General features: G+C 48.5%; 1 protein-coding gene across 2 annotated transcripts in view; it reads left to right on the top strand.

The window, feature by feature from the left end:
- The window catches only part of Chid1 (chitinase domain containing 1), a 38472-nt gene that overhangs the window by 21845 nt on the left and 1632 nt on the right, over positions 1 to 14995 (top strand). For both annotated transcript variants that reach the window (XM_051193374.1, XM_051193375.1), the window contains exons 9-10: positions 2784 to 2885; positions 4203 to 4358. In XM_051193374.1, the coding sequence (XP_051049331.1) occupies positions 2784 to 2885; positions 4203 to 4358 (258 nt within the window). The remainder of the gene's footprint in view (positions 1 to 2783; positions 2886 to 4202; positions 4359 to 14995) is intronic.

Below are 14995 nucleotides of genomic sequence, written 5' to 3'. Positions count from 1 at the left end.
GGCCTGTTGACAAGATGTTCTTCTGTTTCTTAAGCATGTATGCCCCCCCCCCTTTTGTCCTGGTGCTGTGGATCAAAAAGAAACAGCTAGTGACCAAGCTTCCCAGGGTTCTGGGGCAGTAGCAGGACAGGCTGGGGAAGGATGGCTCTAGCAACAGCTTTTGCATAGCCTTTCTTCCTCAAAGGCAGAAGGGGGAATGACACATTCCTAGAGAGCACCCAAGATCATAGCCAGAAGGGTGAGGGCAGAGAGGATGGTAAGAAGAGGCCCAGTGGCATCCCTTCTTTTCTGTTGATGGCTGCCACCTTGGAAGTTGCTTCATTTTAGGACAGTTTTGGCTGTGTTCCTGTTTGTCTTTGTCTTGACCACTTAAGATCATGGCCATTCTGACATGTGATGGTTCTTGGTGCCCCAGCCTATGGAGCAGGGTTGTATCAGTAAGAGGTTGCATGAGGGGACCTCTGGAAATAATCCATGTTCTAGGAGATTAGTTCTCACTAGGTCCAATGGTGTCGCCCCAACATTCCCATCCACTGCTGCCCCCTGTATTCTGACTATCTCCTACCTTACAGCTAGGCTTGCCTCTCCTTTGGTGTCAGAACCTCTAACCCACCCCTGTTCTTCAGGTGCTCCTCGTGCCCCTGCTCTCAGCCCTCATTGTCCTCCCCATTCATTCCTGCCCTGCTCAGTGAGTGTCCCAGTGACGCAATTGAGGGCAGGTGTTGTTGCAGCCCTGCCTGGGGGAGCAAAAGGTGGCCAGAGGGGTCTGTGCCTAGAGACTGTGAACCCAAAGGTCAGATGACAGCAAACGACACTGTGCACTGGAACCAGCTGTGCCTGGGCAGAAGCGATGTGATCAGATCTTTGTAATATACTTGCACTAGCAGAGTGCCCTCTGGCTGAGGCCTGGCTACTGGGTAAGCTGGTCCAAGAAGCACAACTAATAGGTAGTACCATTCTAGGTTTCAAGAGCTCGGACAGTAGGCAGGGCTGAGACACAGCAGATGGTAGATACTGTCTGCCATGACTATCCTTGTCTACAGTTCCCTCTGAGCTTCTGCCCTGGGGTCATAGTGTACTGGCAGCCTGACCAATGTCATTTAGCAAAGAAGCAGGTTCCTCTGGAGATCTTCAGAGAAGATCCATGCCCCTTCCCTGTGCTAGGTACAAATGTCTATGCAGATTTACCCTCCCACTGGTAGAGACCTGCTTTTCTTCATGGTGAGTGTCTGGGGGTTGGCTGACACTGCTGTAACAGCAGGGTTAAGTGTTCTTTCCCAGTATTCAGTGAGGCTACAGATTTTTGTGTGGGACTTTGCCAGGTGTAGCTACTCTGCTTGGAGCTTTCTAGGCCTCAACAGCCTCTTGCCCAAAGGCTTCAGCCACACCTTTCTGAGCCTTCATCCAGTTGTACTGCTGAATCCTTGACATAAGATAGGACTACAAAAAGCTGCTCCTCTGCCAGCCTCCAGCTACAGCCTCTTCCTTCTTTCCTTCCCTCCCACCCTTTCTTTCTTCCTTTCTTTCTTCACTTTTGGTTTCATTTTTTGAGACAGGATTTTTCTGTGTGGCTTTGGAGTCTGTCCTGGAACTAGCTTTGTAGACCAGGCTGGCCTCAAATTCACAGAGATCTGCCTGTCTCTAGGAGTAAAGGTGTGCACTACCACCTCCCAGCTAGCCCCTGCCCCTCTTAATAAGCCATCAGATCTGGAAACAGCAGGGCCTGACATATTAGGAGCCTGTAGACATTTGTGGGTTCTTGGATGAGGGTCCTATGTAGGAGCAGGCAAGCCTTTTCCATGTTGAAGCCTGCCTTTGTTACTATTCTATTGCTGTGAAGAGATAGCATGACCAAGGCAACTCTTTTGGTTTTTTTGAGACAGGGTTTCTCTGTATTGCTTTGGAGCCTCAAACTCACAGAGATCCGCCTGCCGAGTGCTGGGATTAAAGGCATGCGCCACCAACACCCGGCTGCCAAGGCAGCTCTTACAAAAGAAAGCATTTACTTGGGGACTTGTTTATAGTTTTAGAAGATTAGTCCATAATCATCATGGCAGGAAGCAGATAAACATGGCACTGGAACAGTAGCTAAGATCTTTACATTGTAAACTGCAGGCAGAGAGAGACTAGGCCTGGCGTGGGGGTTTGAAGCCTCAAAGCCCATTCTCAGTGATGCACCTCCTCCAACAAGACCACACCTGCTAATCCTTCCCAAGCAATTCAACTGACTGGTGACTAAATATTCAAATATATGAGCCTATATATGAAGGGGTCCTTCTCATTCTAGCCACTTCAGAACCCTTATTATGTTTCTAGATTGAATGTTTGGGCCCCATTTGATTGGGAGCAGGAGTAAGAGCAACTGTTACGCTACAAGGCCAAGTCCTGGGGGCATGGGGAAATTGCTTATCCATGCCCAGGCAACAGGGAGCTCCATGAGTCTGTCCTGTCCCATATGTTCCCACTATGGAATGGTTCTGGCACAGGGATGAGTCCCAGGTACATTGTATAGCTCTTGCCCTCCTTTCTCTCAGAACCTTCTAGGGGCAAGGAAATAGGAATATCTCTGAGTTAAGCCCTCATCCTAGCACCTGGGGACCTGGAGCATGCATGACCCAGTCAAATAGCACACTGCCTCTATTCCTGAGGGAAAGTAGCCCAGGCTCCTCTTAGAGGGAAGAGAAGGGATACAGGCCAGGATCCCAGACAGCATGCCTGTTCTGACTCTGATTGATGAAGGCCATACATAGTAACCCAAGGTAGGTATGCTTGTCTTGTCACAGGACTGACCAGCTGGGAATGTTTACACACAAGGAATTTGAACAACTGGCCCCTGTACTGGATGGCTTCAGCCTTATGACATATGACTACTCCACATCACAGCAGTGAGTACGGGCTAGTAGGGTGCTGTAGGTACAGTAAGTCTTCAGGAAGAGATAGACCTGCACCTTGGTCTTCCCAGCAGACATCTGCCTATGGGTTCTGTAGCTCAGCATAGATAGATAATCACTTTCTCTGCACCTGAATGATGCCAGATGGAAGCTGATGGTGTTGTAGCTGCACCATTCTCAGGAGAGGTGATTCTTTGGGAAGCCTCTCCCTGGGTGGAGCTTTGTTACCAGAGTCAAAGGCATAGTATGCCAGCTACTTCTGTTTTCCTTGGGCCTTAGCCCTAGCTGCATGTTCACTTGCCCAGGAGTTTAGCCCTGTTCCCACTGCTCTAGGGATGGGCAGGTTATACATTACTACTCTGCCCCATTCAAGGCACCTGTGGGTAACATCAGAAAGTGCTAGTGCTGCTTTGCCTATGGTACTTCCATGATACTTTTATGGTTCTGTCCCTTTAAAAGAATTGTAATGTGGGCCAGGTGATAGTGGCACATGTCTTTAATACCAGCATTTAGGAGGCAGAGATAGGCTGATCTCTTCCAGTTTCAGGCCACTCTGGTCTACAGAGTGAGTTCCAGGACAGCCAGGGCTGTTACAAAGAGGAAACCCTATCTCAAACATCTCAAACAGGTCTCATTTTTCTAAGATTTATTTTGTTTTTAATTATACATACACGTACCTCTGTTTGGGTGTATAAGCATGTGTGTGTGTTCTCAAGGAGGCCAGAGGTGTTGGATCTGCTCGAGTTGGCATTACAAGTTCTTGTAAGCCTATGGATGTGGCTGCTGTGAACTGAATTCACATCCTCTGCAAGAACAGTGTAAGCTGCTGAGCTCTCTCTCCAGCCCGATTTTTATTTTGCTTTGTTTTGTTTTGTTTGTTTTTTGGTATAGGGTCTCACTTTATATTGCAGACTGGTCTCGAACTCACTTTTTGCCAAGGCTGGCCTTATACTTGTAGCAGATGTGTGCCACGTGTCCAACTTCTTCCCAACTCCTTTTCTTTTTTTTTTTTTTTTCTTCTTTTTCCTTCTTTTTTCCTTTAAAGACAGGGTTTCTCTGTGTAGCCCTGGCTGTTCTGGCAGTCACCATGTAGACTGGGCTGGTCTTGAGCTCACAGAGATCTGCCTGCCTCTGCCTCCTGAGTGCTGGGATTAGAGGTGTGTGTCACTATACCTGGCTTCCTAGTTCTTGAGAGACATCTTGAGAGAAGGAAATGGGCCCAAGCTGATAACCTAGAGGACCAGACTGGAGTCAGACATAGGGCTTCCTGCTGGCTGCTGAGTGTGGCCCCATTCTCCATTGAACTTGCAGGCCTGGCCCTAATGCTCCATTGTCATGGATTCGAGCCTGTGTCCAGGTCCTAGACCCCAAGTCACAGTGGCGAAGCAAGATCCTCCTGGGACTGAACTTCTACGGCATGGATTATGCAGCCTCCAAGGATGCCCGGGAGCCTGTCATTGGGGCCAGGTGAGCTCAGGGCCCTCCAGGTCACATTCCAGGTGTGGCCAGTCATAGAAGTGTGGGTTTCAATTCCCTGGGAAAAGGGAGAAAAGCTGGGACTGAGAATGTTAGGGGGTAGGTCCTTTTGGACTTTGTGGACTATGGGGTCTGAGATATGGTTGAATAGAAAGCCCGAGTTCTCTGTTGGACACACACCCCAGGCCCATGAGGCTAGCACCTCCCCCACAGTGTTGGTGCCATAGCCAAGGTCTGCATCCATGGTGAAGTTGTCCTGCCATTGGAGAGAGGGTTGGACATGGCTGGCTGGGTTTGACATGGCTTAGCACATGGTTCCTCTGGGCAGCACCTGTGTCATGTGGGCCTGGCCAGGACTAGCTCCTCCTTTTCTGGTCCCATCATTTCCTCCACTGAGGGTCTCCTCCAACATCTTGGCTCTATGGTTTTAATAGTGTAAGCCCAAGCCTCTCTGTGTTTTATAGTATTGCTTCTACTTCCTCCCTTGCTTTTCCTGTGCACTCATCTCCCCACTGCCACCAAGCTTCAGAAATAGCTGTTGGGTTTCAGCTGTTTGGTCACCTGTGCTCAGTGTTCATCGAGCTCTCCGTGGACTGTGCACTCACACTTTTTTTTTCTTTTTTGAGACAGGGTTTCTCTGTGTAGCCCTGGCTGCTCTGGAACTTTCTCTGTAGACCAGACTGACCTCAAACTCAGAGATCCACCTGTCTCTGCCTCCCAAGTGCTGTGATTGAAGGCCTGGCCACACTCACACTTTTTACCGGATCTGGAAAGCATTTGATAGTTTCCTCTCCTCTCTTCCTCCCTGTCCACTCCCTCAGACAAGAATGTATGTGTTGTGTGCTGGCCTGGTTAGTTCGCCCCTTGGCTCCTGAGGTGTGTTAGATGTTTTTCTTTTGATTTTGGTTGCTTTCTTTTGCTGTCTCTGAAGCTGGTTTCTTTTGCCACCCCAGATCTTTTTGTCTCACATGTGTGAGTTTTCTAGTTCTTGTTTTACATCTCTGTGGATTCGTTTGTGGTGATGCTCAAGGTCTCCCTCTGCGAATCCTGACTACTGGTTGGCCTTCACTGGTGATTTCTCTCTCGGCGATGGGGTGGGGACTACGGTGTAGCCTCCTCTGAGGGTGTTAAATGTACTGAATTTCACTACTGAATGCTAGATATTTTAGTATTCTTACAAATCTGGGGTCTTTGTTTTGGGTTCAGCTAGTTGCTTAGAAACCTAACCAGGCATGATGGTGCATGTCTTTAATTCCAATACTTAGAAGGCCATGGCAGGTGGATGTCCATGAGTTTTAGGACAGCCTGATCTATGTAGCAGGTTCCAGACCAGTCAGGGATACATACTAAGACCCTATTTCAAACAAAGAGAAGCCATTTGAACTCCCTACTTTTCTAGTGGTTTTCCATGGAGAATGTTGTCCGGAAACAGATTTGGTTGTCATTGCCCACTGGGTGCAGCTTCCTGGGGGTTTCTTGAAGTTAAGTGGGAAAGTTGGACCACTTCTCTGAGGCCCCTGGCTGTTTGTATTTTGTGGAGGTGTGCTCATCAAAGCTGAGACTGCTTCTCATTCAATCCCTCTTTCATTGGTCTCTCCATGTTGGGCCATGCTCCAAAGCCATGGATCAGAGTTCTGTCTGTCCTATACACCTGTACTCTTCTATATCCACACAGCTGGTCCCAGCATCAGGGGTTCATCACAGGCTTGAATCTCCTGGCCCACAGTGCTGCTGGCCTTGCTTTGTGTCATGAGCTGAGGCCTAATAGCAGACAAGGTAGGGCAGGGGTGCTGACTAAGAAGGACCCTGCATATGGCACATGGGACAGACAAGGTAGAAAGGCCTTGGTGGCTGGCTATCTGCTGTTTTCCAGTAGATTGTTTGGAAGTCAGCCCCTCACAGCTGTGTCCTATGCCTGAAGATGTATGTGACAGGAACTAGACATGGGTTGCGACACTGGTAAAGACTATTGTTGCTCCACTTGGGAGCACATACATCTATACAGGCTGTTCTTAGCCTCCTGCCCTGTCAGAATTTGCCCAGCTAGGGAAGAAAGGCACTACCTCTCATTCCTCATCTTGCTAATGGCTCTTGTGAGGCAAGATGCAGGCATCTATGCTCTATCCTGGACATAGGCCTACCCAAGGGAAACAATTAGGCAAAGAAAGTACTTTCCTGGGGCTAGGCCTGGCCAGCTGATTGCTTTTGCCAGCTTGCTTGTGCAGAAAGATGCTACCTGCCCAGCCTCACCTTGCCAGGGCTGCAATAGTATAGATGCCCACTCAGCAGGGCCACTTTCCCCAAGGCTGGAATAAATAGCCAGCCAGACATACTCACACAGCCATCCTCATGGCTGCAAAGCAGCCAGAGCATTGACCCTGCACAGTTCACTCCTGCCTCAAGGATGCTTATCAAGGAATATGTGCCCCTCACCTTGGTTCTGGCCTATGGGGCTGACCTTCAGGGAGAGAGAACTAGGAGGACACTTTAAGAATGCCCTACCGGCCCTGCTGCCCACAGGGAGTTTTATGCTTGGCGACTGCTATATAGCCTTTGCTTGGGAGATCTCTGGCTCAGGACTCTGAAGTCCCCTGAGTAGGCAGACCTCTGGCTACTCACTTGTTTCCAGGCTTTCAGATCCACAGAATGTCCTTCCTGATCTCACCTCACCCCCAAGTGACATCTGACCCCTTCCTGCAACAAGATTCTCATGCTTGTGCCTTACCCCACCCCTTAGAACCTTTCCCTTTACACCCCCGTGTCATGCCTCAGCTGTGTGATGTCCACTCATGACCCAGAATTCAGCTTTCTAGGAGCACAGGGTTAGATAGGCTTTCTATTTGGGGATGTCCTGTGGGGTCTTCTTGCATTGCCTTAATCATCCTTCTTTCCAGACGTGCTATGCTTTCGGCTAAGAGCCTTCCCTCATCCTCTGCCTTCACCTTCTGCTTTTGGCACCAAGTTTCTGTTTCATATACTGATGTCACTGTCAACTGCAATTGGACCTGAGCCTTGGGTAAAGCAAATTGCAGCTCCCAGTTTGCTGTCTGATGAAATTATTCATAGGGTCCCCTCCCTGGCTGTGTAGTTCCAAAGTGAAAAGCTCTCATTCTTTCATCCTGTGTGTCTCCTTCCACTGGGGTGTGTGCAAGCAGGGTGGCAAGACAGGATGAATCCAATACTATGGCTCTTCATTGTTCCTGCTGCCGAAATTCACAGAAACTACATGCTTTCTTTTTATCTCATTCCTCTCGTTCTTGTTTTCTTTTGTTTTGGAGATAGTCATACTCTGTAGCTCAGGCTGGCTTCTGTCTCATGACAATCCTTGTGCCTCAAGCCTTTGAGCTATCCCCAATTCCCAGATTTTATGCTTTCTATTTAGTTTGTTCTCCCAAACTCCAAGCATCACCTGACAACCAGTGTTGGGGTAAAGGATTCCTATCCCTCGAGGTCCCCAGGCCCGGGATGAGGGGACCCTGTCTTTTTAAGTGGCTTTGACCAAGTTTAGACCTCAGGCATGAGCCTCTATGCCAGGACAGGTAGCAGATCAGGCTAGTTGTGGTTCTTGTCTCAGTAGAATGGACAGTACTCCATGGGGGCCCCATACCACAAACATGAGAATCCTCCAGAAGAGGCTGTATATCTGCTGAGAAGCCAGTGGAAATCTGCCTTGAGGTGTGAGAGACCTTTAAACCTGGGAAACCATGAATGTATGTCTCAAGGTTTTGCTTCTCACAAGGCGGGTTTAGGTGTGGCCCTGCCATCAGCCATCTCCTCCCAAAGATCTGGGTGCTGGGAAGGGGAGGGTCTCACCAGTATGCTGCCTGTAGCAGGCCCAGGGCTGGCTTCAGAGCCCTGTGGCAAACCAGGGAATTCCAAGGAAGAGCCTCTCTGTATACAACCTGAGCCCAGAATTGGTCCTGGGTGTTGGTAACCAGATCTACTGTGTGTAAGGCATCTTTATGCCTGGGTGTCAGTGAGTACACTCAACCCACAGGCCTGCTCATGTCCTTTTCTCAATGATGGGTCTCATGAGGGAATACTAGTTTCAGCTCTAGCGCTTTCTCATGTCAGAGCTGCCTTTGGTTAGGCTTTAGCCATAGCTGGACAGTCAGAGGTAGCAGCATAGCAGATCAGGCTGTGGGCCTTGCTTGGCATTAGTCTTCACACTCTGAAAGCTGTACCCCACTGAGCATCTCAGCTTTGCTTCTGAGGCTGCTAAACTTGCCCTTGCCTGGTACCCTACCAGTGACAGCAACCTTTCTTCCTTCTGTCTAGGGCCCAACTCTGCCTGCTGCTCACCCACCAAGTTTTCTTAGACTTGTGTGTAGGGTCAAAGGGCCTGTCATAGACAGGGCCTCTACAAGGGTTTTCATTGACTTTTCTTTCCAAAGCAGAATTTGTTTCTGGTTGATGGCACAGGGGATCCTGGGACCATGGGTCACAGTCTCTTCCCTGTTGTGGTCCAACCTCTCTGGTAGAGTAGAATCCAGATAGAGATAGCCATGATAGCTACAGCACCCTAGCCCCCCGCCCCCCCCCCCCAGGCCAAGAATAGCATCTATGCCCTGGATTCTCAGGGAAGGTATTAGAGAACATACTGACTAGAGCATAGCTGCTCCTTAAGAACACAGATTAGCAGGAATTGGCCCCTTCGTCAGTCACCATGAGTACCTCTACCAATGGCCGCATCAGGGAAGACAATGATCTGGTGTGGGATACAGGTGAGCTTCTTCAGTTCTTTAGGATTCAGTTGTCCTTTTTGTAAGAATCCAAGCAGGGTCTCAGTATGATCTTCCAGCTTACCTTAGCTTCCAGCACAGAGCCCTAGTCCTCTCCATGGGAGACACGGTTCAGCCACCTAACCATCTGCTCAGCTGTAGATGGAGCCAAGGCCCTGAGATAGGGGTGATTAGCCACCTCACTCAAGCCACTGGCTGTGGTATGTTTGCCTCTACCAGCCAGGCAGACCATCTGTGCCCTATGGTGGTATCTGAAAAGTAGTGCCCCTTTTTGGTATGACTAAGGCTCCTAGTGAAACTGTGGGATGGCCTGCTCATTGCTTGTCTTTAGAGTTATGGCATCCCTCATAATAGCAGAAACTGAGGTTCAAGATACCTGTCTTGGTCCCCTCACTTGGCTGACTGAGCGTAGCTAAGCTGATTAAGCATCACAGCCACTGCACATTCATAGGCTCTCATGTACTTACTGGACAGCTGTCTCCTCCCTTCTACCCCATGAAAGCTGAACTCATGTGGGCTGTGTCCCCTGGCTCCACCCTGTCTCTGGGCCATAGAATCATCCTAGCGATGAGCCATAGTTTACTTGGTGATGTGATGAACAAGGCCAGCTGGCCAGGAAGTGTGTGGGATCCTCCCAGCATGGGCTGTTGATGCTCCCAACATGGTGATGCTATAATTATCCTGTGATACATTTGGAAGCCATCATGGTCCAGCCAGCCAGTCAAATGGGGGGCCAGCCTTGGTGCTAATGACCATCTGTACCTTGTGATGCCAAGGTGAGTTCCATTATCAGCATATCTGATAACTTTGTGTTCTGTGGTGAGTAGCTCTGAACTATGGCAGGGATAGAAACCAGACAAAGATGAGGCCTGGCAGCATTGTCCTCATTCCTACCCATCCTGCCTATGCATCTCTCACCATAGATGGCCCAAGAGAGATCCTGGCCCACCTCCCTGAATCCTTCCTTGCTCATCCCCTGCTGGCTTTGTGAATGTCAACATGTCCGGAACATTCTTCTGATCAAACCCGCTCATACAGCCCTGCTTTTTGTTGTGTTTAACTTAATGAGTTTTATTTTTGAGATGGGAAAGAACACATATGCCATGACACTTATGTGGAGGTCAGAGAACAACATGCAGAAGTTGGTTCTCTCCTTTCACTGTATGGGTTCTGGGGATCAAGCTCGAGTCATCTGGCTTGGTGGCAAGTACCTTTACCCATGAGCCATCTCACTGGCCCTGTTTTGTTTCTTAAATTAATTTTTTAAAATTTATTTTTTATTTTATGTGAGTTGGTGTTTTGCCTATGGTGTATGTCTATGTGAAGGTGTTAGATCTTGGAATTACAGATAGTTAGTTTGAGCTGCCATGTGTGTGTGCTGGGAATTGAACCCAGGTCCTCTAGAACAGCAGTCAGTGTTCTTAACCACTGAGCCATCTCTCCAGCCCCTCAAATTAATTTTTAATTTGTTTTTATTTTTGACTATGTGTATTATGGTGGGGGTATATATGAATGCAAGTGTCAAAGATATCAGATCCCCCTGGAGCTGGAGTTACAGGTGGATGTGACCCACACAGTGTGGGTATTGGGGACCGAATTTGGGTTCTCTGCAAGGGCAGAACATTCTGTGCATTCTTAACTGCTGAGCCACCATTCCAGTGCCTTTTTTTTTTTTTTTTTTTTTTTTTTTTTTTTTTTTTGTTTTGTTTTGTTTTTGTTTTTTTTGTTTTCATTTTCTGAGACAGGGTTTCTTTGTGTAGCCCTGGCTGCTCTGGAACTCACTCTGTAGACCAGGCTGGCTTCAAACTCAGAGATCCACCTGCCACTACATTCTGAGTACTGGGATTAAAGGAGTGTGCTGCCTGCCACCACCTGCTTCCAGGCCCTGTTTTTTAAGTGAATTTTTAAAAGTTTTCTTAAATGTGTATATTGAGCGTTTTCCTCTCCTCATCCTCCTTTCTCCACCCCTTCTGCCTGCTAGTGACCCCTAGGCAGTTTGACTTCTGCTTTAAAACATGACTGAGATTGACTTAATTCACTAAAATGATTATCTCCGATAGCACCCATTTTCCTGCAAATAATATGACTTCATTCTTCTGTTTGACAGCCCTGGTTTTTAGGAAACCTCTTGAGCAGATCCAAGAAAAAGGGTTTCTGTCACCTGCCAGCTCTACGTGGTCAGTCTGTGACACTGGCCTCACTCAAGGCCTTTCTGGAGTTGACCCTCAGCTCAGGTGTCATGTGAGGGATGCCCTAGGGAAATGATGGGTCTGAGCAGGTCAGGGTAGTGGAAATGCCAGACCTTCTGTCCTGTAGGGTGACTCCAGCCTAGCTCTTAAAAATTTGCCTTTGGTTTGAGAGCACTCACTGTTCTTCCAGAGGGCCCTGGGTCAGTTCCCTGCACCCTCATGGCTGTCTAGAACTCCAGTTCCAGGGGACCTGACACCCTCACACAGATATGCATGCTGGCAAAACACCAAAGAACATAAAATAAAAACAAATGAATCATGAGGAAGGGCCAGGCAGTGAGCAGGTGGGTCTCTGTGATTTTGAGGCTAGCCTAGTCTACAGACCTAGTTCCAGAACAGCCAGGGCTACACAAACAAACCCTGTCTTGAAAAAGAAAACAAAAATATTTACTTATTTATATTTTAATTTTTTAAAAAATTATTTTGTGTGTGTGGCTGTTTTGCCTGCATGTATGTGTGGGTACCACATGCACGCCTGATGCCCACAGAGGCCAGAAGAGAGCACTGGATCTCCTGGAACTGGAGTTACAGACATTTGTGAGTCGCCATGTGGGTGCTGGGAATTGAACCCTGGTTCTCTGGAAGAGCAGGCAGTGTTCACAACTGCTCAGCTGTATCTCCAGCCCCTATGAGTGTTCTGCCTCTCTCTCTCTCTGTGTGTGTGTGTGTGTGTGTGTGTGTGTGTGTGTGTGTGTAGGTATGTATATATGTATGTGTATATGTATGTATGTATGTGCACCATGTGCATGCCTGGTGCTCACAGACCTAAGAAAAGAGATCCAAAACTCCTGGAACTAGAATTATGAACAGTTATGAGCTACTATGTGGGTACAAGGAACCAATCTTGGGTCCTCTGTAAGAGTAGTAAGTGCTCTTAACTGCTGAGCCATCTCTGTAGCCTGCTCTCTACATAGCTTTTGTTGGTACTGACCTGAAAGTGTGTCTAGTCAGTTCCTCAAGGAACTTTGGGTGTGGTGGAATGTCAGAGATCCATATACAACAGAACTAGAAAGGACCAGTGCCACAGTGTCAGCTGTGTGGGGTTGAACCTTGTTCTGAGTTATCTATCATTCTAGGTTCTACTATGGAGACTGAGGGTCCCACTGTAGATTTGATCTGTGACTGGGAGTTCCTTCCCCATCTCTGAGCAGTTTAGGCCTCTGGCCCTGTCCATTAATCACAGTATCACAGTGGACTCATTAGGCTCTGGGCCAGGATGGCCTGAGAACCTTTTGTATTACTGGAAACATGTAGGGCATCCTCTGTCCCTGCTGCTCTAAGCTCCTCTGGGAAGTATCTAGGTAGGTTTTCACACAAGGTTCCATTAGCATCCCTGACCATTTCATTTGAGGTCTTGTGTCATATATTATACCCTTCCATTTCAAAATATGTAAATAATATATTCACAAAATTATATAACTCACTGTAATTCCAAAACATCGCATTACTCCCCAAAGAAGCCTACTCCTTACTAGTCATGCCTCATCTCCCCAGTTCCTGTTGACCTCTACCCTGGGTCATGTCCCTGAAGATTTGTCTGGTATGTTACATGAAAATGGAATAATTTACTATGTGTTTGAGGCGTTTCTTAGCTTAGGGAAATGCCTAGTCCTTAATTCTCCTTCCTTGAAGTGGGTGGTGTTGCGTCTTTGAGCTGGCCCCAACCCCTAGACTCAGGTGATGTTCCTGACTATAGGCATTCTAGCTTCTTCTGTCTTAAATATTTACTGTACCTTGCTGTAGACTTAAAGTGATGCCCATGACCAGCTCTCCATGCCATCCCCTGGACTTGTTTATCTTTTCTGTACCTCTCCATCCTCTCACAAAGGTCCCTCTACCCTATCACTGCATGTTTCCTGTCATCCTGCTTGCTTATGCCTGATCTCAGAAAGGTATGTGTAGTCATTGGCTGTTGTGCCTGGACACCTTGTCCTTCACATGATGCTCCTCGGAAGTCACATAAGCCCAGGCCTTGTGTTGCTGTGCTTGGGAACTGGAGTTTAAGTCTGATTGTCTGTCCTGTACCCCACTCCTGTACCCCACTCCCAGCATTTGCAGATTGACTTCTTTTTTTGTTTGTTTGTTTTTGAGACAGGGTTTCTTTGTGTAACAGTCTTGGCTGTCCTGGAACTTGCTCTATAGACCAGGCTGGCCTTGAACTCACAGAGATTCACCTGCCTCTGCCTCCCAAGTGCTAGGGTTTAAGGTGTGTACCACCACCACCTCCAGGCACGGACTGACTTCTGTAACAAGGTTATCATGGGTGGGCCTAGAGAGTTGTGCACAGGAGGGAGGCCCTTGGCTATTGCTCCCTTCCTTGACAAGTCGGCAGCTACACCTGGTTCCCAGAGCAGTCATGCGTGACTTTTCCTCACACCTTCACCTGACTCTCAATTCTTTGTCCTCGGAGCCTGCTTAGAGGAGTAGTTCCTGGGGTTCATGCTGAAAGGAGACATAGGGACCTTCTGTTCTCTCGTCACATCTGCTCCCGTGGGGTCACATACATATATACACACATACACTAGCTGAGACTGGGGGGGGGGGCGCAACGACAACTTGGGGACACAGTTCTATAAAGTATACTAGCTTGAGCCTCAGGAGGCTGCAGGTCTTGTGAGGGTGACCACAAAAGTCTCCATGAGTAGAACCGTATGTGGCCACAGGCCCAAAGGACCCCCAGCCCTATGGGCCTCTGCCCCATGCCCTGCACTTCTCAGGTTCTTCCAGAGAGTATCTCAGTTGACACTGGGTTGATAGCCACAGAGTATGTTAGTACCTTCATTGACATTTGAGTCAGGTGGCCAAGTAGTATTTGGTGATCCTCTTCAGGGAACTGATCTCCACAAACCCCTTACGATTTCCTGGGTGCTGTCCCTCTGGATAGTCACCGGCCTTTGATAAGTTTCAGAAGGGACCAGTGAAGACCAGAAAGACATGGTGCTGCATAGAGAACAAGCTAAGCAGAATGTGTCAACAAAGCTAGTGTGGGAACAAGGCCTGTGATCTTAGCACTCAGCAGGAGGGCTGTGAGCTTGAGTCTAGCCTGGGCAACAGAATGAGACTATCTCCAACAATAAGTGCAGAACCATGGAACCATAGTGCAGGGTGGCTCTTGCCACACTGTGTAGAGAAGAGTGCAGCCACTCGGGTTAGGTCAGTGTCCCACAGCAGCTGGGTGCTGCTGCCCCGCCTTTCCCAGTACTACGCCTGCCTTCATTTGCTGTGGTCTGTATGCCACTGAGGAACCAGCTCAGCTCAGAGTTGGGGCATTGTCTGAGGGGAAGAGAAGACAACAGTGCTCTGGGGAGGTGGAACTATGACCACAAGCTTACAAGGCTGAAGTGACTGTGAGCCAGGCTGTCTAGTTAGGGCTATTTGTTCCCTATTCACCCTACCTTGTTCCTTATGTCTTATTTGGTGTGTAGGAGGCCCTAATACCTGCGCAGTGGCTCCCATTCTATGGGGCCAAGGCCATTCTCCAGGGATACTCTCTGGAGCACTGCTGGGCAAGATGACAGCTGTTCAAGTCTCCAAGACACCTTGCTGCTGCTGGGGCTCTGCCCTGCCCAGCACTGTAGCCTCCTTTTGTCGGGAGCATAGACAACTATAGCTCAGATCTAGAAGGCAGCTCTGTCTG

Source organism: Phodopus roborovskii, unplaced genomic scaffold, assembly GCF_943737965.1.
Source record: "Phodopus roborovskii unplaced genomic scaffold, PHOROB, whole genome shotgun sequence".
NCBI classification, from domain to species: Eukaryota; Metazoa; Chordata; class Mammalia; order Rodentia; family Cricetidae; genus Phodopus; species Phodopus roborovskii.
The sequence above is the reverse complement of the archived record's forward strand: the minus strand, read 5'-3'. Positions and strand labels throughout refer to the sequence as shown.